The sequence below is a fragment of the Propithecus coquereli genome, unplaced genomic scaffold, assembly GCF_000956105.1.
Source record: "Propithecus coquereli isolate 6110/MARCELLA unplaced genomic scaffold, Pcoq_1.0 Scaffold51, whole genome shotgun sequence".
NCBI lineage: Eukaryota > Metazoa > Chordata > Mammalia > Primates > Indriidae > Propithecus > Propithecus coquereli.
In genome coordinates this window covers 5,209,686-5,234,738 of record NW_012150952.1, presented here as the reverse complement: position 1 = coordinate 5,234,738, position 25,053 = coordinate 5,209,686, and the positions used below count along the sequence as shown (strand labels likewise).

Below are 25,053 nucleotides of genomic sequence, written 5' to 3'. Positions count from 1 at the left end.
GTAGATGCCCAGTAATGGGATTTCTGGATCAAATGGTAGTTCTACTGATTGCTTTTTATACTTGAGCATACATAGTACTGAACTGTCTCCACTGAGGCTGAGTCAACAGCATCAGCAGGAGAAAAGCAGTTCTGAGAGCATCACTTTTATATAAGAGGGACAGTATATTATAAAAATGATGAGGAAAAATGAAGAATTGAAATTCTCCATGGAATTTTACTCAATGGTATGGCATAGCTCACTCTGTAACTCCTGTCAGTCGGTCTTCTGAATTTGTATAACGACTTCCGTTTCAAGCTTCCTCAACTTCCTTAAGTACTAAATATTTAGTGGTTAATGTGAATGATTCTGTCATAAAAGATTAGGAGGGAATCCTCTTAGAGAACAATCTAAATTTTTAAAAAATTCTCTTCTTTCCTTTATACATCTTTCCTCTCCATTCCATCTGTCTCATTATCCTGGTCCTTTTTGATGTAGAAAAAGAATGATTATATATATATGTGTATATATATATATATATATGTGTATGTGTGTATAATCTATAAGTATTATAAGTTTCTTTCAAAATGACAAAAATAACACTATATTAATATATGTACTATAATAGTATGAATAACAAAAATTACATATTTATATGCAAAAATCACTATGTCATTTGAAATTTTGAATTAGGGTATCAAAGTGGATGAGATAGTTTTATATTTTTAAAGAAGAAATCAGTCCTAAAGAGGTATAGTGTCTTTTTAAGGCCTACACCCTACACTAGTCCTTGTGATTTACTGATCAACTGTTTTGGTACCTCTTAATTAAATTAATCTTTTATTATCAATAGATATTTATAATTTTTTTCTTTTCCCATAATACTAAATAGCAAGCTTTCTATAGGGTTGATATCAACATTATTACTAAAATATATATGATATAAAGTATCAGTAATGAGATATTTTTTAAAAAGCTACCACAATTTATATATCTAAAAGAATATTGTTTTTTAAAACAATCACTTGAGATGGCTTGGACTTTTTCCAGTGAAGCATTTCAAACAGTTTTGGAATTTCACCATTAAAACTGCTGTTACAGCCAGTTTATGAAGTATATAAACAAACCGATTTTATTATTATTTGTATTAGCTCTTTTTGTACTTCAAATGATTTTATCCATTTTGACCATTTGCCCTACTGGCTAAAAATCACTTCTGGAAGTTTCCAAAAATATTATGATGACTTAGACATGTATAAATTTCTCATCATTAAGGACATATAAAAAATTATACAACAGAACGGTCTACAGAATATTTCAAAAGGAATTTTGAGCATGGCAAATCATATATAACTCTTTGAATATATAGGTCCTTTTAAGTTAAAAACAAACCCAGGCCTATTATTTTACCTAATTTTGAATGGACACCTGATGCAGTTTTGATCTCCCAGATCACCAAATAAACAGACTGACGAAGTTTACTAGCCGGCCAGTTAAAGCAGTCCATTTCTTTCTGGTTTCCTTTGGTAAGCAGTGGTAAAGCTAGCTGCTGGGTGACACATGTGTTTCACGTGAGGCTAACTGAGACAAGTCAGCCCTTTTGATGATGCAGTGTCATTAATAATAATGATACGAGGGTGGAGGGTTGTTGTAAGAATTAAATTTTACAATGAAAGTAAAGAACTTAGCATGGTGCCTGCCTCATGGTTAGCGAGCACCACCTTATTATTATTATCCATTTGTGTTGGGTTTAGTTACTGGCTCAGGGGTCATTTGTCAGAGGCTGGAAGACACACGGTACGTTGTTATCACGTAGAAGAATTTGCCTGTGTATCTGTGACTTTAAATGACATCTAGAAGGGGAGCAACGACTGTTTGAGAGATATTTCCCTAAACACGTTTTTCCCCTACCTGTTGGGAGAAACAGGATCTAGCTGACTGTTCTGTGTAACCAAACGAAGGACCTTCAAAAACTGCCGTGGGTAATTTGAGAACTTCCCGAAGGAATTGGTCGTACCGTCCATAAACCATCACCCCGCTGGAGTCAGAAATCATTGAGAAAATATCTATTGGAAGGAAAAGGAAAGATATTTATTCATCACATGAACATTTTCCACTGTTACTGTTCAACATATCTGCTGAAAAAAAAAACCCAAAATGTGGCAGAATAAATATTTTTTATGAAAGAATAATATAAAGGCTAATTTTTACGCTGAAACATTCCTGGTATGGTGTTTTCTTGTGTGTCTTCTTGTAGATGATTCTGGCACATACAATTAACAAGTAATTTGGGTAAAAGTATCATATTTTGGTAAGACAGAGGACACCATGTTTTTGCTTTGAGGTCAATTATCAACTCATATATAACTCAATGGGAGGCATATTTGTATCTGTGAGGAATATGCTAACCTCGTTTGAAACACAAGGAAAATTTTACTACAAAGTTCAGGTGTGTGTGTATCTATCTATTAATAGCTAGCAATTTACCCATCTATATTATCACTAAAACTTGGATTTTAGCTTGAGATACTTGAAAAATGAAAGACACAATGGGGATAAAGGTATAATGAAAAACACTTGGTTAACTTCTTACAGAAGCAGAAAACTTTCTATAAATCATAGCATTCTGGGTAGAAGGCACTTGATTTACAGGGAAGGGTCTTTTGACTCATGTGGTGAAGAGAAAGCCCAGCCTTGCGGGTGATCAGTGAGGTGGACACAGCGTCCTGGATAATTCTCCGAAGAACCTGTGACTTCACTGAACCTCTGTTCTTCAGTTACTGCCACTATGTGCACTTAATGAACATTAATGGCATAACTTCCCAAGGTACTTTGAAATTTCTCTGTGGAAATCACTACTGGAATGAAAGGGTTTGCTATTATATGGTTTATCACCGTGCTAACGAGATTGTCACTAGGCCAGCACAGCTGCTGGGATAAACTGTTGTGAGTGCAGTACGCTACCTCCATTCATTTTGGGTTTAATTGTTCAAGGTCAAAATGTAATTTGGGGACGTTGTTTTTACGCCAAAGTCAGATGTTAAGCATATCACAGGTTTTTATTGGATTATGTTTTGAGGATGTGAATTGACTCTTATTTTTATTAAATATTCCAGTTATAAGGGGTTTCTACTATGTTTCAAATGGTTTATTAATGATGAGGCTATGGAAATTCTATCTGAGCAAAAAAATTAATGTTCTCATCCACGTCCACAATGTTTACTTGGTGAATTTTATCTCTTATGTGCCATTATTACTAGACAAAATACAAACAAACTAACAAAAGAGATGTTTCCAACAGAAAAAAATTGTTATGTAATTCCAAATACAGAAACTCAAGAATTTCAACTGAAAGGGATAAAAAGAAACCCAGGACTTTCTGACTTTCTTATGAGAGCTGCCATCTTGTTTGTTCTGGGGCAAGTCACTTGGTGAAACACGGTCAGCAAAATTATCTTCTGGGCTCTGACTTTCTAGGTCAGGGCATGTTTTGGAAAGTAGCCTGGGCTTTTCAAATCTCCCACTGAAAGAATTTAGACAACCTCTCTACCTAGAGCGAAAGCCAGAAGGAGTACCAAGAGTGACTCTTCACAAACCTGAAAATAATATTAAACTCATTTGTGTTGATGAAGATCTATTAAGCACTATCCAAAATAGGGCTAGATTAAAGGAAGTGGCTGTTAATGGCCATTCAGGTTTTTAAAGAGAAATGAAGGGACTCTAAGGAAGCTATCAAAATGATATGTGCTTGTACCTTAGCTTTGGGCCCTCTGTATGCACACATACAGAAGTAATATGCCTATAATATATGTGTATATTTTATTATATGTTAATATAATAGAGGGTTATTTCGAGGATTAAATTAGTTATTAATAGTAGAATGAACCCCTCAGAATAGTGCTTGGCAGGTAGGACACAGTACAGAAATGTTAGCTCTTTCTACTATTAATTTCGTATTGCATTATCCTGTCATCTACTTCATATGTTTAGGCTTTGCCTCCCCAGTGAGATTTTTCTATAAGGTTCCAGATCATATTCTAAACCACATTTGTATTTCCTACAGCACCATGTAATGACGGATACTTTAGAAGGATTTATATTCATCGATTCATTCAACTAACATTAACTTAGCACATACTAAATGTGTGAAAGTATGCTAAGCAATAAATATACAGAAAAATCAGGATGTAGTTCTTGCCCTTTGGGAAGTCCCAGTCTATTGAAAGTAATAGGGGTGCTTACACGATGCATCATAGAGCATCATATGTTGTAACATTGTGGTGTGAGCACTGGAACAGTAGGTGTACAGGATGCAGCCGGAGCTCAGAGAGCAGGTTCCCAGAAGGAGGAGTAGGTCAGGGAAGATTTTCTACAGAGGGGATTTCTGGGCCAGGTACAAAGGACAATTAGGGGCTAGTCAGGCATAGATGAGGGGGTGGGTTTTAGGAAATAGGATTGGGATGTGCATGGGCAGGGAAATGAATGCAAGCATGGTGCACTCGAGGGTCTCCAAGGAATCCACTGTGGCAGGGGTCTTGGGTGCACATAAAGGCATGGTGGGAGGTGAGGCTAAGATATGAAGAGCTTTGAAAGTTCTGTTAAGGCATTTATTTATTGATTTATTCCTGTTTGCATTTCTTTTCTTTTATTAATATATAATTTTTTCCCTTTTATTTTTAGTTGACATGTACTAATTGTATATATGTATGGAATACAGAGTGATATTTCAATACATGTAGACAATGTGTAATGATCATGTCAGGGTAATTAGCACATCCATCATCTCGAACATTTATCATTTCTTTGTGTTGGGAACATTCAAAATCCTCTCTTCAGGCTTTTTGAAAATATATGATAAATTATTAACTATTGTCACCCTACAGTGTTACAGAACACTAGAACTATTCCTCCTATCTAGCTGTAATTTCATATCTGTTAACCAGTCTCTACCTATCCTCCCCTCCCTACTCTTCCCAGCCTCTAGTAACTACAATCTACTCTCTAATTTTATGAGCTCAATTTTGATTAGCTCCCACATGTGAATGAAAACACGCAGTGTTTATCTTTCTGTGCTTGACTTGTTTCACTTAACATAATGTCCTCCAGATTCATCCATGTTGCCACGAATGACAGGATTTCATTCTTTTTTTATAGCTGAATTTTACTGAGGAGTTTAGATAGTGTTCAGAAATGTGGAGGGAGATACTGACAAATTTAAAGCAGGCCAGTGCGTTAGAAACATTACCCTGGGGTCGGCTTGGGGGCAGAACAACCAATTCAGTAATAGAAACTCAATAAATACAGGGTGTTTGCTATGATACTAGTCTTTTAAACAAAATAAAACAAATCCTCCCTAAAGCATTAGAACAGCACATGAGATAGCATCCTTAGAGCACTGAATTTAGAATTCCTTAAGATCCTTGTGACTTTCTAGGAGCCCCAAGGCAGAAGTATAAACAAGTATTCAAACCCATTAAAACAACAGTTTATAAGTAGACCAGGAACAATCTGCTAGAGAAGTAGTGTATATTAGGTGAGTTTACATTTAGGTTGCTATGGTCCATGGCTGCAGGGGGCGCTCTTCATATAGTAGGCTGTGTCCATGCTGCTCTCTGGATTTACACAATGAACACTCTGCATACTAGTTCATGGTAGCCCTGATTACTAGCAATTGTGGTACAACATGGGGTTGGTGTCCCTTTTAATGCATTTTAAAGCATTTACAAAAAACATCAGCTTCAATTTTTTTTTCGCTTTCTCCTTTTTTGTTTTTTAAAATTTCTAATTTATTTCCAGGCAATTATTCTTGCTCTGTGCTCTCTAACAATAAGGGACTAGTTGGACCAAGCTAAATATCCTTCATCCCTATGCACAAAAATAGAAAAATTGCCAAACAAGCACAGCTGGCATACTGGCTTAAAGTGAATTAGAAAAATCTAAAGAAGGGGAAAACAAAACCCTCAAACCCTGAAAAATTCCATATCCCTTCATTTCACTTTTTCTTATTACAAAAAATGCAGAAAATCACAACCTTGCCTATTTTATCATTAAAATGCAAGCCAGGAAAAGAAGACTATGAAAACACCCACAATTCCACTCATCAAGGGGAAGTCAGTGCTGTATGTGGGTAGATTTGCTCATTTTTGCTCATTCAGTCAATAATTATCACTGAAACCAGAAATAATGATGACTAGGGATATTATTATTTTTTTTTTTTTTTGTAGACAGGGTCTTGCTTTGTTGCCCAGGCTAGAGTGCAATGGCATCATCACAGCTCACTGCAACCTCACACTCCTGGGCTTAAGCGATCTTCCTGCTTTACTCTTCCGAGTAGCTGGGACTACAGGGGCCCGGCCAGGATATTCATTTCTGACCAACTAATATTCTGGAGAGATTCTTCCAACCAAATTGTTTTTAGCTAAATTGTTTTTGGTCAAATTGCTTTCAACCAAGTTACCCGGAAACCACTAAAACCATCTCCCTGGGATTAACTATGCAAAGGGTGACACTTGAGACTATGATTCAGCTCTGTGGCTCTTGAAGGGGGAGATGGGATATATTGGGGTCACATTATCTGTTTTCCTACAGACTTTGTGGCACTGTGAAGCTTGTTTTTGGAGACTGGGGGACTTAGGTCACCTCCAATGAGACTCGTGCATTTGTTGCTTATTTCACTGCACTGAGAGGACTGACTTTGGCCACTGGAGAGCATGTATGCTTTGCTCACTGAGTGTGTCTTTTGAAGGGTGCTGGGATGGGGTGAGGAGAAAGAAAGCACTTTAGCAGTTACATTGTGTGCTTTGAACTCCTGGACCTGCAGGAGAACTGCAAGGGTTTTGACAACTGGCAAGGATCTGGTCAAAAATTTAGTTGTATTTTCAGCATTGTAACTGTGCTGACATTTCTAGTTCCTTACCCAACAACCACTTCCTTCATCTGTGTTGGTCCTAAATTTGTTCCTGGGCCAAGGGGAAGAAACAGCCCTTCCTAGCCCAGGAGGAGAAAGTAGCTCCATGACCATCCCCATCTTGCCTTTCCTCTTAACAATAATTGGTGTAGTAATTGGGCTGTGATGCCACCCTGGGCAATAGACTTAATGGCTAGGGGACCTCTGGAGTGAGATGTGGCTCTTGAGACTGCTGCACCCTGTACTGCCTACAGAAGGAGGATGAACTCTGCCATGGAGGAAATCTGGGTGGAGAGATGCAACCACCTGGGACCTTGAGGGTTCAGGACTAACCTGGTACGTGAAAGGCTCAGAGGAGCTCTGAAGTGCATAAGGCTGGTTTTCTCAGTTTTCCTCAAGGTTATTTTAATATAGGACTCTTGTATGCAGGTACCTCTTGATATATTGAATAAGTATTTGGAAATGTTTCTCAAGATCTAATGTCCTCATCATGAATGGTCCGCTGTGACGTGAGGTCAGCAGGCAAAGCCCTCAGGACTTTCTTCATCTGCCTTGGTTCATTTTGCTAAACTTTCTCTTCCCACCTTAACTCTGAAGGAAATGCCTCCTGGATTACTCTGAAGCTAATTTTTATTATTATTATTATTTTTTAGAGATAGGGTCTCTAAAGGCTGGAGTGCAGTGGCATAGTCATAGCTCACTGTAGCCTCGAACTCCTGGGCTCGAGTGATCCTTCCCACTCAGCCTCCAGACTAGCTGGGACTACAGGTGCATGCCAGCAAGCCTGACTAATTTTTCATATTTTTTTTTTTGGAGAGAAAGGGCCTCATTATGTTGCCCAGGCTGGCCTCAAACTCCTGTGAAGCTATTTTTTTTTTTTTAAAGGCCATTGGTTCCAGCGCCATCTAACTTAGCTATTATCTTTCTATCAAGTACTGAGGTAGATAGTTTTTTATTTTCTATATCTTTCAGGCTAATGAAAGGGAACTACACTGAGCCTCCCAAGGTCTGGTTGGGCTTCTGTGAATCCTGGCTGCATTGGGCTACTCCACAAAAGGAAGCCTCTGGAAGTGAGGGAAGCTGTGTTGTTACCTGGGGCTTTGGTCCAATGAAATAACTCTCCTCTGGAGCAAGTCTGGGGGAAAGTCAAAGGAATAAAGGGTTTTCATCTGTGTCTTTCTTTATTCTTTCCCTCTCAGTGTATCAAGGAGCAAGAAATCTCACTCAGGAGCTCGCAGACAGCAGGTGAGCTTCACACCTGTGAGTTGTGCACAGATGGTTGCAGCTAGGAGTGACTCCAAAGGTAGCTAATGAAATCCCTACATTTAGGATTCAGAGGGAAGCTGAGGAATAAAGAAGTGAAGCAAATGTCCACAGGGTCACTCAGCCCATTAGTCACACTGCCAGGCTTATATTCTGGAACTCCCAATTCCCATGGCAGGGCCCTTTCTAATACAGCATTATAACCCAGAATCACAATATTTAGGGGAAGAGATAGGATTAAGTGGATATTTTTCATTTAAACAGCAGCATCAACATCATCTTAAACTAGTTAAAAATAAATATCCTTGTCCCCCACCCCCACTCTAGGGTGCTGAGTCAGAAATTCTGGGGGCGGGATCCAGAAATTTATGTTTTATTAAGCCCTCTAGGTGATTCTGATGCATACTAAAATATGAGAACCAGTGGTGTAGGAAAAAACTCAGGGTTTAAATCCTGGTGCTATCTTAGCTGTGTGATTTAATTTAACTTTCTAAGTCTCAGCTTCTTTACCTAAAACAAACAATTTTCACTGTGTCGTTGGTCAAAAAACTCTACCACAGAGACAAAATGTACATAAAGGCTCATACTCATTCAACGTACTCTGGCTATCGTGTTTTTATTGGCATTCAGTTAATTCTGTCTATACCGTGTCTGTGTAATTTCTATGCCTGTGGCCTGGCAGTATCTGCTTTGGAATCTTTGGAGTTCCCAGGGATTTGAATAGCACTGGCTGAGAAGAATGAGAAAATGTGCCAGGAGCTTTGGTTTTAGAATATCTAAAGGTGAAGGTTGCCCAAGAACGGCTTTTGTGTCCCTGTGATGATGAACCGCCTGTAAGGCAATACAGTACAATGAACTGGAAAGGATGTCAATCTTACTTTAATATCAGACCGAGTTCAGTTGGTGATGCTCAGTAGGTTGTAAGAAGAGAGAAACATTCATTTCATTAACATGTATCTAATACGAAAACATCTTTATGACAAAATCCAAAGATCAATGAAGATTGTATTTCAAACAACTCTCACGAAATGAGGAAAGACACAAATGGATAGGGAAATATGGTATTAACAGCAGTGGGGAAGAGAAAGATGTGGTACTGAGGAGGGACAAGCAAAGAGAGACACAAGGAATAACAACTTACATCTTAATTTGTCCATAATCTTCCCTCCACACAACGTGGCTAAAGCCATTTTGACAGCAAACACTGAAATTTTACCATGGCCTTCCCTGTTTAATGACAATAGAAAAAAAACATGATGTCATTTGGAGCACTTCCAATAACAAGGTTTGACATTTTCTATTCTGTAGAAATCACAGGGTACGTGGTTGCAGACTTTATGTGAACACATCCATTTTAGAAAAGGTTGTGAATACAATTCAATGCACATTTCTGTAAAATTGTCTATTCAATGTTTCCTTTTTCTCAAGAGACATCAGAATCTTCTATATATAATCTTCTTTGTAAGTGTCACTTGCTCAAAACATGGGCTGATAGCCATGAGAATATGCACTAGCTAACTTGGATTTAAATAGGAGAACATGCTTTTCACTTTGGGCCTCATAACATAATTTTGTGCATGATAATTCCATAGTCTATATAATTTATTTAAATGAGGCTTCAGAAATAGCATTTTGTTTAAAAGAGAATTCCTGAATTTGAGGTTAGGGTAACTCTAGGGACTTGTCATCACACATTTTTTTCCAACCATTATTTCCTACCCACAAGCCAACTGTGCTTATGTGATAAATTTACTTTTCAAAGAGAGCTGGAATTTTAAGGGAGGGAAAGTAAGAGCGCTGTTTGAATGGTTCTCTTTCTACCCAAATGATACAGGCGCTGCCAGATCTTTATTGATTCAGGAAGTATAGTAAACCTGTCCTTCACAAAATGTGATATAAAGGGCATACTGTAAGATGTATAATGTTTCAGCTAAATTATTTGTATCAACTAGAATAAACTGTTTATTCTTATGTACTTAGAATCAGAAAGCATATTGTATTAGTAATTCATTTCTTTGATAGTTGCTCTCTTAGGAATGATCAAAAGAGTTATTTAAAATAATAATGTGGCTGAAAGGTAAGTAAGTCTGAATTGACAAGGTTTTAGTATACAGAATAAATCATTTATAGGAATAAAATTCATATACCTGATATATTAGAATAAGATACAATAAATAATTGTGGTCTTGTTCCTTACTAGACTTCAGAGAGGGGTCATTTGTTATTTATCTTTGTTGCTGTCATTCTTAGCATAATACCTGAAATACAGCTAGCCAGAATGCAAAATTGACTGAACCTTATGCTAGCGACTCTCCCATTTATATTTTAAAGCTTGAGCACCAGACTTACGCAATCATTTATTGGAAATCTCCACTTGCATACCTCATGCCAAACCAAGTGTGTTCAAAATAGAACTCATTATTTTTACAGAGCTCTTCCATAATACCTAGATTAACCCTAATACTAACCTACTCTTCCTTCTATATTCCCTCTTCTGGTTGTTAGAACAACCATGTACCTACTTATCCAAAAATGAATCCTGGAGCGGGGGTCACCCTAAGTTTCCTGCTCTTCCTAAATTCACTACTGCTTTGAACTAATGTTTGAGGGACTCAAACATAACCTCTTCAGTGTATGTTGAATTGATTCCCATCTTTCCATTCCTACTGTTGTTGCTTTTGTCAGCTCTTGCTTTAACACTGTAATAAGCGCTAAAATGACCTCTCTGCTTGCACACTCATATACAAATTTGACCATATTTTTTCATTGTTTAAAACCCCCTTACATCCTTTTGCCCACAGGATGAGGTTCTAACTTTTTCTCGTGGTGTATGTAGTGATTTCCTCTAGTCTCATCCGCTACCATTTCTGTACCCCAGTCACATTGTTCAATGCCTTCTGGCCCCTGCCCTTCCCACCATAGTCTGCCTACCACCCTCACACTCATATGTCAACACGTTGCTCAATATCATCATTTACCCTGCTCTGAAAACAGCTTTTCTCTTGGATGTTCATATCCAGGCAATCCCTCTTCCCTTCACTTTTACCTATTATGTGGCACCTGACACACTGAGTGACCTTGATTTGTTTACTTACATGTCTGCAATGTGATTGAATCTGGGCAGAGATGATACCTTCTGACTTAGTTGAATTCCTAGTGCTGAGCACTTTGTTTCACACAGAGCTAATGATCCATAAATATCTTATATTAAGGAATGGGAATTAATCATTATAATAGGTACCCCCAGAATTTGTAATGGCCACTCTGTAAATTGTTCACTAATTTTAGAGCAGGTAGCAGTAATATAAATTCAGTGATTTTGTGAAAACCACCTTATTCAAAATTATTCCTGTCCCCTGCATTCTCAATTACATAGATAACTGGAAGTATCAAAGATCTGGCTTCAGGAAATAACTGGCTTTTTTTCCTAAACTGTAACATGGTTCAAATAATGAGGACAGAAAAGTCCACAAGGTATGGAATATCAGGACTAATATAGCGATAATGCAGTCTTCGAAATGCAAAGCATTATTAGGCTTCAAGTTGCAGGGAAGGGAAAATTTGCCTTTGACGAGAAGGAAAAACAACAAATAAGTATTGATAGGTCTGGGGTGCTAGGCTCAGCTCAGAACAGAAAGGAAATGTTTGCCAAATTGTCAAGAGATTTTCCTGTTTGAGGTTACAAAATCCCATGATAAACTGCAAGTCCTCGAAAGCGAGATTTGAATTCTGACCGATGCTTTCTTGAACAGGTAGGAGAAATTATTTCTCTATTTAAGAGTACTAAAATCAGAAGCTCTTTTACCAACATGTTTTACAAAAAACATTTGGTGAGCATTTTTGATAAGCAGAGGCACAGCATTCAAACTGCTCTTTCTCACACATTTTTGATGGCTTAATTAACTGAGAGAATTGCTTCCTTTCCTCTGCTTCTACAACATTCCTCTGTCATAATTTTTATTTGAAAATTATTTTGCTCATATGTATCACTCATTTAGTCACTCGATAAATACTCATTGGCATTGTCCTAGAGCTTGGGGATATACAGATGAATAAGATGTGGCTCCTACCCTCCATTTGTTCATAATATATTGGAAAGAAAGGGGCAAAGAAAGTTAATTTTAATACAACACATTTTTACAAACGGCATCTCATCTCCCTTCATCTTGTCTTATCATTTATCCCCAGCCTGTCAGAGCACCTAGCACATAGCACGCTCTTAACATTTGTTAGTTAAATTAATGAATGCATAAGTGAAAAGAAACTTTCTGATTTACTACTTAAGATTTATGCTGAGGAATACAAGGTGTTTGAGTAAAATTATAATGATTGACTTTATAGCCCTTACTATTAGATTGTGCAGTTGTGTGAAGCCTTGAATTTAGAAGTGGTCACATACATTACTCTTGTTTTGGGGATAGTGGAGTTAACCTGTGAAGAGACAGAAACCTCTTATTTGGACCATGTGGGGAGCATCTCTTTGGGCTCCCCACAATGTTAACAAAACATCTGGGAAAAGTACACATATTCCTGGGCCAGAGGAGTTTGCCAGGGGTTTCTCTAGAATGAAAGGGGCCATTACTGCTGGGATGTCTCCTCTACCCTGTTGAAATTCCATCTGCCACTCATCCAAAGTGTAACTCAGACAAAAGATGAATGACATGAAGGTTATTCAATTTGTCTACAATTGTGAAAATTCTTTGGGAAGTGGTTCCATTTTAGCAGCATATAGGAACCTTGAACGACGTGTTTTTTTGCCAGAACAAAATTTGAGTTACTAGAGGAGAATGTTCTGTGGACATCTTGAATTAAAGATGTGCTAAGAAAAAAGTCACCACGCCAAGTAAACACTGTTTTGAATATCTAGTTTTGGCCATATAGATATTAAAAGAAAAGAGAAGAACATTTGGTTTTATATAACTTTTCTCTCTTTCCTTTGCTCGTACGTATCTACATAGTCTCAAACATGAACAATACATTTTGTTGGCTCACAGAGAAATGGCTGTGTACTTGGTAGTACATCTTGCATTAAATATCAGAATCATTTTTAAAATTCAGAAGGCAGAAGGATTTGGCAGAGTTTCAATATTATTTTGTATCCACACATTTGAAATAGTTCTGTGGTGCCTTTTGCAGCATCGGGGCCTTAGCAGTGGAAATCGTTGTTCAAATGGCTCAACAAGGTGTGCTGTGTCTAATAAAGAGGAAAATTCAAGGATTTTGTATTCTCTACATAAGACTATTATACGATGGATTTGTAGCTCTTGGTAGCTGTCATACAATGGACTCTGATGCTACAATGTAAAACTTAAGTCCAAATATTTTTTTTTTCGTATACCCTCTTTCAAATATGTCTAAATACCACAAACTGGAAAGGCTAGACTTGGGAGCATAATAATATCCTGTAATAAGCAGGATAAATCTGGGAGAAAAAAGTACATTAATTCTGATCCAAGAAAATGAAGTAGAAAGCATGAACAGAGCTGAATTTAAACTGACTTGATTCCTGAAGCAAAATGATTTTTTCCCAATTCACTCCAATCTGGTATGAAGTTGCAAATTGTTTAACCTCCTTATATCACAGCTTTATCATCTCAACATGGAAAATTATAAAGATATGATGCCAAATCAATAAGATTGTTGGCACACAGTACATGCTGAATACACCTTAGTTATTATTATGATTATTATATTGTCAGGGACATATTATATATTGTATCACTAGGGAATTGGCATTAAGACTGCAGCTTAAGACCCACAAAAACAGGAAAACTACTCTTTCTTTTAATACTTATTATCGTCCTACTATGATTTTCGAGTGACTGAATATATATGGAAATGATATTGGCTAAAACTAGGCCACTGTCACAGAACCTACTTTATGAAGAACTGTCCTAAGAAGGAAGACACTACTGAATTGAAATGAGATTAAGTCAGGACTAAAGTTGTTGTTAGTGTTTCCCAGGGAAGGAAGATGCAAGTAAGAGAAGTACATTGAAGTCTTTTGTAAAAATAGCATCACCCACATTCCTAACCATGAACACTTGGCTTTTTCTCTGTGGAGTAGAAGTAAAAATAGAGGGTCTGAATCTAGGTGATTGGGACTCGCTAGTCTTGGTAATACACCAGAGAGTAGAAAAAGAATGAAAAGAAATTAGTGTGACAAGAGCTAAGAAAGATCAACCTTTGATTTTCATTTACTGATTCATTCTTGTGTTGCTCTCAGGTGCTGTGCATACAAAGAATAAGGAAGACATGGTCCCACCCTAAAGTAACTCATGAGAGGCAGTCATGTAAACAGTCAGACAGGCACTATGAGAGGACAGCAGAATCATGCACAAGGAACAGTGAGACCTGGGGAAGGCAGTCAACTTGGCTACGAGAGGCAAAGGGCTCCACAGAGTATCAGAGTTTGTGAGTGCACCTCTCCAAAAGGCTGCCCATGATAGACTTTTAAGAATTATTTTCATCCTGTAACTTTCTGAAATGTTGTTTTTCTTTTGAGTTAGTTATTTTCTATTTTCTAAAACATAATAACAGAAAACGTCCTTAGAACACTTCAACGAGTTTTTTCCCCCCATTGGAATATGAACAAGAGGTGAAAGAAAAAGCTGCTGCCAGGTTGTTAGTGGCTTCTGAAGGAGAGAGCCTCATATGGAAGGTACCTGACAGCAAAGAAGGGAAGGTGGCAGGCCAGTTCCTGGGGTGAACAGGAGGAAAGAGACAAGAGGAAGAGACTGGCTCAAGCTCCGGCTACTTCCTAATGTATCTTTTTCCATCTCAGCCCTCGCTTCCATCTTCTGAGACCTCTCTTTCCATCCTTCCCAGGCATACCCCTCTGCATCCCTAGAGACCCTAGAAAAGATAGCTTCTGGCCATGGAAAGATCTGCTTAGAAGTTGGTTGGAGGCCGGACGCGGTGGCTTGTGCCTGTAATTCTAGCACTCTGGGAGGCCGAGGCGGGTGGATCGTTTGAGCTCAGGGGTTCAAGACCAGCCTGAGCAAGAGTGGGACCCCATCTCTACTAAAAATAGAAAGAAATTGGCCAAACAACTAAAAATAGAAAAAATTAACCGGGCATGGTGGCGTGTGCCTGTAGTCCCAGCTACCTGAGGGCTGAGGCAGGAGGATCGCTTGAGCCCAGGAGTTTGAGGTTGCTGTGAGCTAGGCTGATGCCACGGCACTAGCCCAGGCAAGAGAGTGAGACTGTCTCAAAAAAAAAAAAAAAAAAAAAAGGAAATTAAAATTATAAAAAATGAATAAATAAATAAAATAAAAAATAATGAAAAAAAAAGAAGTTGGTTGGTAATCCCTCAGTGGGTGATCCCCTCCCAGGAATACAGCCATTTTTAGAAGGAAAGTCAGGAAGAACAAAAGTCTTCTAGATTCAAGGGATTATCTCTTCAGTGATAGAATGGCAAGCATGAGCATAGGCCATTGGGGTCCACTGCCACCTCCTGACATTATAAAAATCATCCTGCATATGTCACCATGTACCATATCTTCTAAGAGGCTGACTTGGCCAAAGAGCAGAGAACCCTTATAACCAAAAAACTGATCATGGTCTATAGGAAGTAGACCATAATAGAGAACTGAGACCCAGATATATATTTGTTTTGGATAGAAGTGAGTGCTATTTTGGGGTAACTATGGTTGTAGGAACGTGAGTCTGATTCCCAGGGATACATTCAAGTAAACTGGGCTTTAATCTTCATTTCAGGTTACCATTTTCTTGGCAGAGTCCAACTGGCTGGGTCTGGTGAATTTCAAGACACCACTGGAAAAATGACCAAGTTTGTTTGAATGCAATTTATTATTCTTTGTGAGTTTAAATTGCTGTACTGTCTTCTTTTTCTACACCTGAAGATTTCTGAGTATCTTTTCTTTTTTTTAATGTCATGTCTTTAGTGTCCAAATTCTTATGACATCTCTAATTTTTATTTTGGACTTTTTCTTTTTTAAATATGTCCATTTAAAATACAGCAAACGGGAGAAAATCCCCTAAATGATTCAGTGATTCTATAACAGCAACAGCACATCTTTGTTTTACCAGTATCAGATTCATTCATGTCTGCCAAAATATAGAAGCTACTCTTAAACACTTGGGCTCTGTCATGGGACAGGTGGTAGGAAGTGACATCAGATTTCTATACTGGATCTCATTTGGATAGATAGGAGTTTACTATTATAAGAAATAGAGTAGAACATTCATTTTATTTGTAAGTTCCTCTACTTACATTCACTTTTAAGTTATATTTCCAGTTAGTTGTACTTCCTGATTGCTTTCATTTCACACCCCAAATTCCATGCCATCAGATGGAAAATTTGAGTGTCATTAGGACTGCCTATACTCGTTGCTATGCAGAAAGCATAAATAGCTGCAGACTGGGATCTCTTTGTGGATGTGTTTATAAATCTCTGCAATGAAATTTCTCTATGTGGATGTCTTTATAAATATACTACAATGAGATTACTGAAAGTATATATCAGGGGCCTTCCTATCTGTAAGAAGAAAAGGTACCAAATAAACATTTCTTCTGAACATTTGTGTGAATGTCTCCTTACCTTGGGATGGTCCTTAAACTTAGCATTCACCAGTCTTGAAACGATTCAGCTATATTGTCAGTAGCTATTTAGAGAACATTTATAGCTCTATACTTAGAAATGATCTAACTAATATTTCTAAACAAAAGTGAAAAATCTAAGCCTATTAGTGTGAGTCTCATATATTTCAGAAAACACCCACTTCCTTATTATTAATCTGGTCCTGTTTTTGTATTTATGGAATGGGTGTAAATTATTCTTTAGCTTTGATTCCTTATGAATCCTCTAGCAATACTCCAGGATTTAGTGGGAAATTATATTTCTCTTTTTACATTTCCCATTAACACTTCTAACAAGTAAGTCCCCTGAAGTCTTTAGTGGCGAGTCTGAAAGCTTGTTAAGGGGCCAGGATGGAAATGCTGTTACAGAAACTCCATGGCCTGGTTCCATTCTGCTGCCTGTGATGTGGAAACACAGTCTTCCTTGCCTGCCTCACCACCTGGTTGCCATAGCGATTAGGCTAGAGTGGTACGTCTAGTTGTAAAGTCTGCACAGTCAAAGCAAGGAGTCTACCAACCTGGACTATTCATTTCAAAATTGTTTATTTCAATTCGAGAATTTCTCAAGATATAAACATCACGGAGACAATAACGTACGCTGGTAAAACTGAGCAGGAACTATTCTGTTAACACTCTAGGTTGCAAAGTGACAGCTGGTGACTTTTGTGAGTTGAATAAAATTAATACCATTAGCCTGAGTGGAACATCTCCACTGCTGGGGTAAATACTCCCAGGCACCGGCCAGACAATGAGACTAAGCAAAATCTTCCAAGCATCTTAAAATGTGATTGCCAAAAGGTCAGGTTAGCAATTTTCCTTTTTAATATTCAAAACGAGTGGTGAATGTGGAGGGGGTGATTCTATGTCCAGACTAGAGGCTATTGGCAAAAGCCCTTTTGAAATTTTAGGCTGTTAATGTAATTCAGGGGAGTTTTTACATTTCATGATGCTGCCGCATATGCCTCGGAAAAGAAACCTTAGCTGAATACCTAAGTCCCCACTCTCCCACTAACATGCTGAGAGACCGTGGACAAAGGACAATCTCTTTGTGCTTCAGTTCCTTCATCTGTAAAATGAGAGATTTGGATGAACAGTCGTTAAGATCTCAGCCAGCTCTGAAATTCTCTGATTTTATAAGGGAAAATTATGCAATGATGAGGCTGAGTTTCAACTGGGGCTGTGGATGGCATCCCATTGTTTTATGGTGGCACGTTACTGACCAGTCCGTTTAACGCGAGTCATGGTTACTTTGACTAGGCTGGTCTAGAAACCCTTTCCAATTTCTCCCCTGTTTGCTCTAGGGCCCTGTTAGGGCATCTCAAAAACACTGTCTTAAATAATTTGCAGAGAAGCTAGTTAAAAAAATCCTCTCACTTCACACTTCATTAAGTTGCTCCACAGGCAACACAGTCAAGCATCCATAGCTTCTAGGAAGCATGAGATGAGTTAAATAAAGGTCAACACATAAAATACAATTGTCCTCAAATTCCTATGGCACCATTTTACTCTCTAGTTTTTTCCACAGGAGTTAAAATTTATATTAAACACATGGAGGCTTTATGACTTGAACATCTGATGAAGAAAAAAGAGAGTTATTCTAGAAAATTACTTGGGAAAAAGACCAAGAAGTAGGAGAGGAAATGGAAAGCAAACGTGGAGAGGGCAACAGACATTCAGAGTGCTTACGGATCGAAGGCTGCAAGCAGGAAGTTAAGGAGGAGGCTGATGGATTGCTCCACGTGGATTTGGTGAGTGGTTGGCATCCGTTTGTTGAGCTGATAAAAAATGGTGGAGAGCACAGCCTCCAAGCGGGCCACGTTGAGTTCTATGTTTGGGTCCAGATTGTTCAGGGCATTCTCCCGCAATGCTTCTATGACATTCCAGATGTCCACCAGGTGCACTACAATTAAATCAGAGTGAACACATCAGCCCCAAATGCATGGAAGGCAAATACATTACTTTATCTGTCCATCTGCCCTGATTTTTCCAGGCTTCTCACTTGCCTTCAGCTGTCGTAGGGGTTGACATAAATAAATAAACAAACTATGCAATATACAGATTGTGCAATATATAGACTGTGCGACATAGACGTGGTGTGTAATATATAATAGCAAGCAAATGACTTACTCAACACCACGGTAGATAGATTATCCACTATAGATTATTTCTAATCTTCACAATGACCCTTGAAATATGGCTGTTATCACCATGTTACATGTAAAAAAAGAAAACTGAGGATCAGGGAACTTAACTTACAAATGTAAAGGTTCAAGGCCAGTCAATGGCAAAACTGGCATTCAAATCCAAGTCTACGTGGTTTAAAAACATCTCCCCACTGTCCACTCTGCCCCCTCAAAAAGAAGAGAAGACCAACACTTAAATTCCGGTGTTTGAAAGGATATAAAAATTGCATTTGAGTATTTAAAATGTTTTCATTTATTTCTATGTTTTTAAGTAGTATGCAGTTTAAAATAAGAAAAAAAGGAAAGCTAGGGCAGCCAGGAAGATCAGGGAAAAAGGAAAAGTTATTTATACAACACAGCAGCAGAACTAAGTCACAGATGACTTAGCTAACCTGGTCAAGAACAAGCAGTTTGTTGGCTACATTATTGACTAGCTGATTTAAATCATGGTTTCTTTCATGAGGATAGTCAAAAAATCTGTTTCTACTTTCTTCCCTGTCTGCCCTGAGGTCTTGTTATGACATCACAGAAACCATTACCATGACCAACAGAATGACCATGTCCATCACTCTCAAAAGTTTCCTTGTGCTCCTCCCCATCCCAAGTGATCAATAACCTGCTTTCTGTCACAATTTTCTGGAATTCTGAATAACTGGAATTATATAGTATGCATTCTTTTTTTAAAAATCTGGATTCTTTTACTTTGTGTAACTATTTTGAGATTCATTTATGTTGCTGCATGTATCAAGACTTTGCTCCTTTTTACTGCTGAACAGTATCGTATTATATGTATACATCAACGTTTGGTTATTAACTCACCTGTTGATGGACATTTGGACTGTTCCAGCTTTGAGTTGTTCTGAATAAAATTGCTATGAACAGTCATGTACAAGTCTTTGTATAGACATATGCTTCCATTTCTTTTAGTGAATGCTTAAAAATGAAGAGGCTGGGCTGTATGGCAGTTTTTTAATTTTTTTAAAAAACTCCCAAAGTGTTTTCCAAAGTAGTTATACAATTTTACATTTCCATCGGCAGCATATGAGGACTCCTCTGTATCTTCACCAAGTTTAAGTTTCCCTTTTCATTATGCCTTTGCATTTGCAAATAAATATTTTGTCTTTTCTCTATGAAATATGTACTTAGATGGATGCCTATATGGCATATAGGGGGTGCATATATCTAAGTAGATATTTCATAGAGAAATTTCACAAAGCAGGTCCCTAGTTTTTGTCCCCATTTTGCTCACTTCTGACACTGTATTTAAAAAAACAAAACTAACATCTATTGAGCTCCTACTATGGGTGCCTGGCATTGAGCTATGTGTTTTCTTGGCTCCTCTCTTTACTTTTGTTTCTCAGAACAGATCTGCCATTTCTCGCTTTTGGCACAGAAGAACTTTATCACCAATTCGTTCCACTGAAAAACAAACAAGCCAACCAACCAACCAACCAACCAAGTCTTTTGCAGTCAGACTGTCTTCTCTCAGGCCAAGTTTAACTGCAGGATCTCTAACCACAGGATTCTGAGGGACGAGAGCAATCCATGCAAACATTCTTATTCCCAAATAATGCATTAAAAAAAATCAAAAACCTAACATCTTGCTCTCAAAACTAACTTTATATACATTTTGAGACCTAAGAGATCAATGGATTAAGCAAATCCCCAAACTAACAAAAACAGGTTATACAGAACCTTCACTGTGTCCTTCACTTGGATGATTGCTGTTACTTTTAATAATTACTTAAAATCCTGTTCTGTGTTATGAAGGGAAGAGACGTGGTCAACTTCAAGGAGCACTGGAGTTGGAGTCCAAAGACCTAGGTTCCAAATCTGGCTCTTCTACTACAAGTGCATAACCTCCAGGCTCTAAGACTTAGAGTCTCGTTTTCATCATCTGTAAAATGTGAATGGTATTCCTAAAATGGCAAAATGCACAGAGTAAAGACTGGTGGTGCCTGGCACACAGTAGACAATGCATTACATAGAACAAATGAATAATGTGAGTCATGTCAATAGAAAAATGTATCAGTATATTGCTGATTTGGGGCAGATGAATACAAATCACTTACCAACTAAAATACTTAAATATGTATTAGAGTTTGAAAAATTCAGATTTAAGTGATTTCAAATTTGCAACCTTCTCTGTGTATCAAAAATATTAACCCACAAGGAAGTTATTGTATTTCTTAGCATTCATTATTTATTCAATTTTTCAATTTAGCAAAGAAGGCACTCCCAGGGAAATAGCCATGTGAACAAAATTTATGTATTTATTGAAATTATTGAGGGGGAGAACTGGGATTCCTCTAATTATTCTCTATAGATTTGATCTGCGAATCCTCTGGATCTAGTTCTCGGGATGCAACTGGGTGCAGGATGCAAAGAGAACGGTGATGATGACATCAGACCTATCATCCTTCCTGGTCTCTGTGACTATTCTCATCTGGTTCCTGGCTATGGGTCATGCGAAATAGGAAACTGGAGAGAGGAGCGTGGACTGTGAACTTGAGCTTAGGAGGGTGATGGCTACAAGCCAAGAGAAATAGCCGCTGGCGGAGGGAGTAACATGGGTGCTTAGGTCTCTCCTGGTGAGCCTTTGTAGAACACAGGGGCTCCTCTCAGAATTCCCAGGGGCGGGATCATACAGGCCCGTGGGAGTGATCATGGGAGTGGCCAGCATGCCCACGTAAATGTCCCTCAGGCACTTGGGCCTCGGTGTGCACAGCCTACACTCATCTCTCCCCTCCAAACGTGCCTGCTCTGGGGTTCTCTCCCTGCTGAATGACACCACCTCTCCTGTCCCCTGTCCCAGCTGGAATCTGGATTTCATTCCCAGGTGTTATCAATAACCAAGTCCTATGGACTCTATATCTTCTAAATACCACTTTAATCCTGCCGTTTTCATGGACACGTATTGCCAGCACCAAACTCCATCATCCAATGCTATCACCACTGTCTCTCACTGGTTGACTGCTTCATCCTTTCCCCATTCCAATTCTTTCTGAACTGTAAACTTGACATGTCACTTGCACGCTGCTTAAAGTCCTTTACTAACTTCCCATTCATTTGAAATCCAAACATGGCTTGCAAAGTTTTCTTTCTTTCTTTTTTCAATCTGGCCCCTGCTTACTTCTCATCTACATCTCATCCATTGTATCTTACTGTCAACTCTACTTCCTCCAGGATGTCTTTGTGGATCCCCCATCTCCAAGTTTTGTACCCTTCCTATGTGCCACCTTAGGGTGCTGTTCTTCCCTATCACAGCATGTCGTGGGCGCTCTTGTGTGGACCAGCTGGTTGTCTGTTTCCCGCTTCCCACTCTGTATTGTACGTGTCACAGGAAGAGACTATGTCTGTCAGAATAACTGTTCACACCACTAGCACCCACCACAGTGCCTTACACATCCCAGGAGCTTAATAAATGTCTTTTGACTAAATAAGTGAATGACAAAGAAATGACAAAAACAGTGAAATAGGGCTTTCTAAGGATGTATTTGATTTCTAAAGGAGCAATAGGGCATAGCTGTGAAGAACCACACAAGCATTGATTTGAATCCTAGGTATAATGTCAGTCATGTTACTTAACTTCTCTGAGTCTTCATCTTAGAAAAATGGGACTGAAGAAAGCATCTACCCTCAGATGGTTCCTGTGAGGATTAAATGAGAAAATGCCTGGAAAACACTTGGAATAGGGCATGTCATCTGGGAAAAATAGTTGTTTATTATTATGGACAAATAAAATATCTAGAAATCATATGAAAGTTGTTAAAAATAAATATGCCCATATTTGTGTCTTGACACAAAGTCTCAATATAAGGAAAAAGAAAATACTAATTTTGGCCAACTGTGAGAATAGATAATTATAAACAATTTAATGAAAGCTAGTTTTCATAATTACGTGCAAGATACCATGGTAGGGCCAGGGGACTCAGTGGCAAAGAATACAGATGTGGCTCCTGCCTTGGGGAGCTAACAGTCCAGTGGGGACACAGGTGCGACCCACATAATCACACAAAAACAGGTAATCAGAAGTGATGACACACTGTGACACACAGGGCGCTAGGTACAAAATGGGATTATGATGTGGTCACAATAGGGCCAGGGATACAAGATAAGGCTGGAGGAGCAATGTAGGCACGATAAGGATTTTGCTCTTTATGCTGACTATGAAGACACGGGTTTTAGGTGGGAGAGTGACAAGATCAGAAATGCAGCTTAAAAATATCATTTCTGACTTCAAAGGAAGGAATGAAGATGGACAGATGTGCAGTGGGAAGTAGCTGTAGCCTATTGTTTTAGTGCAAGTAAGAGACCGTGGTATTTTTGCACAGGGGGGTGGAAGTATGCAGAAAAAAACTGTAATCATGCATATTGCATATTTGTTTTCCAGGGGTGGCACAGTGGAAAGGATTCAGATTTTGCAGTTACAAAAACCGAGGTGTCATTCCTGGCTCCACCAATCGCTGTAAAACTGGGCAAGTTATTTCACTTCTATAAATTTTACTATTTCTTTTTTTTTTTCTTTTTAAATAAACAAGGAAACTAATGCCTTCCAGAGAGAGTTGTAGTGAGGTTAAAAGAGAAAAGATATTTACAAGTGCTGACCGCGGGGCCTGGCACATAATAGGTGCTCAACAAACGATAGCTATTTGTGTTAAAATAATTAATCACCCTCTGATCTAAAGCCATCCTATGCTATTTATTATTAATTTATAAGATCTATGAGTCTAAAACTAAGGTTTAGCTGAGTCTCCCAAATTCCATAAATTAATCAACCCATAATTTTGATCATATTAATATTATGTGTGTGATATAAAAGGAGTACAGACCATATTCCAGCCATAAAAGCAGACACTTAATCAGTTTAGTTGTCATAAATTCTGAGTTAGTGGAGTTTAAATTGATTTTACTATATTGGATAATTAGAAATCTCGTGAGGAAGGTTCTTTTTCATAAAGGTTCCTTGGAAACTTAATTTCATCAGTAACTGCTTTGGGAGGTGTAATCCCAGTGCAGAAGGGTACAGGATCTTGGGCAGCGTCTGGGTTCTGCTACTGGCTACCCCTAGGATTGGGGAAAAGTCACTTCACTTCCTTAAGTTTCAGTTCCTCATCTGTAAAATGAGGACAATAATAATTCCTCCATTATGAGGTTATTTTAGGGGTCAAATGAGATAACCCTCATAAAGCACTTCACATAGTGCCTAGTGCATAATAAGCATTCAATATATATTAATTATTATTGAGAAACAAGTATCATAAGCCTTTTGCTTATTTAAATAGGAATACCGAGAAATGCTAAGTTGAGATTCAGGAAGGTAGTTATTAAGAAGTCTGTTTTAAAAGTCTGACAGTTGTATAAACACGTTGCTGCTGACTATTGTGCTAGTAAGTCATTTTAGAAAATGAGGACATTTAGGTTGTGCAATAATGATTAAGAATCACTAGATGGCACTGTGCATATTTTACTAAATAGCTATCAAGTTTCAACTGTCCACCACACAAGAACCTGCTCCTAGGCACGGAAGATAGGAAGTAAGGTTCCCTCATCTATACAACTGCATACATTTTATATTATTAATAATATACTAGGCAAGACAATAGTTTGTGTACTGAAATTTCTTAGTTAAAATGAACCATATCAAGAATGAACAAAATGTATTCTTGAAGTAATACTTAGTATTTCATAGAATCTTAAAAGTAATGATACTGGTGTTGATTTCAGGTGTTAATTATTAATACCTAAGAGTTTGTTTTTATCATTAAATGGAAATAGTTAAATCTTCAATAGTTTTCCATAAATCCAGGTAATCTCCGGTAGAAAAGGGCTAGGTCAGTGTGGTGTGGGGAAGAGTTGCCGGTGGATAGAGAAGAGTTTGTTGATCTCAAGAGATTTTTTTTATCTCTTTGCTGATGTCTTACACTATTTTAATAGGAGATGGAGTCCTTAGTTCATAATTATAGATGACTAATCCAAGTATCCCTGGGGAAAGTGATAAAATGACAAACCCAGTTATACTTAGATAGAAATGACTGATGTCATAAACTTCATTAGAAATAGTAGAATCAGGCCGGGCGCGGTGGCTCACGCCTGTAATCCTAGCACTCTGGGAGGCC

The 25,053-nt window shown here is 38.1% G+C and overlaps 1 protein-coding gene across 1 annotated transcript in view; it reads right to left on the bottom strand.

Moving 5' to 3' along the window:
- Positions 1-25,053, bottom strand: part of DTNA (dystrobrevin, alpha) — a 413,314-nt gene that overhangs the window by 55,050 nt on the left and 333,211 nt on the right. Inside the window, exons 5-7 of the mRNA XM_012656596.1 lie at positions 18,438-18,651; positions 9,291-9,376; positions 1,891-2,045 (exon numbers count right to left, since the gene is read on the bottom strand). Of these exons, the coding sequence (XP_012512050.1) occupies positions 1,891-2,045; positions 9,291-9,376; positions 18,438-18,651 (455 nt within the window). The remainder of the gene's footprint in view (positions 1-1,890; positions 2,046-9,290; positions 9,377-18,437; positions 18,652-25,053) is intronic.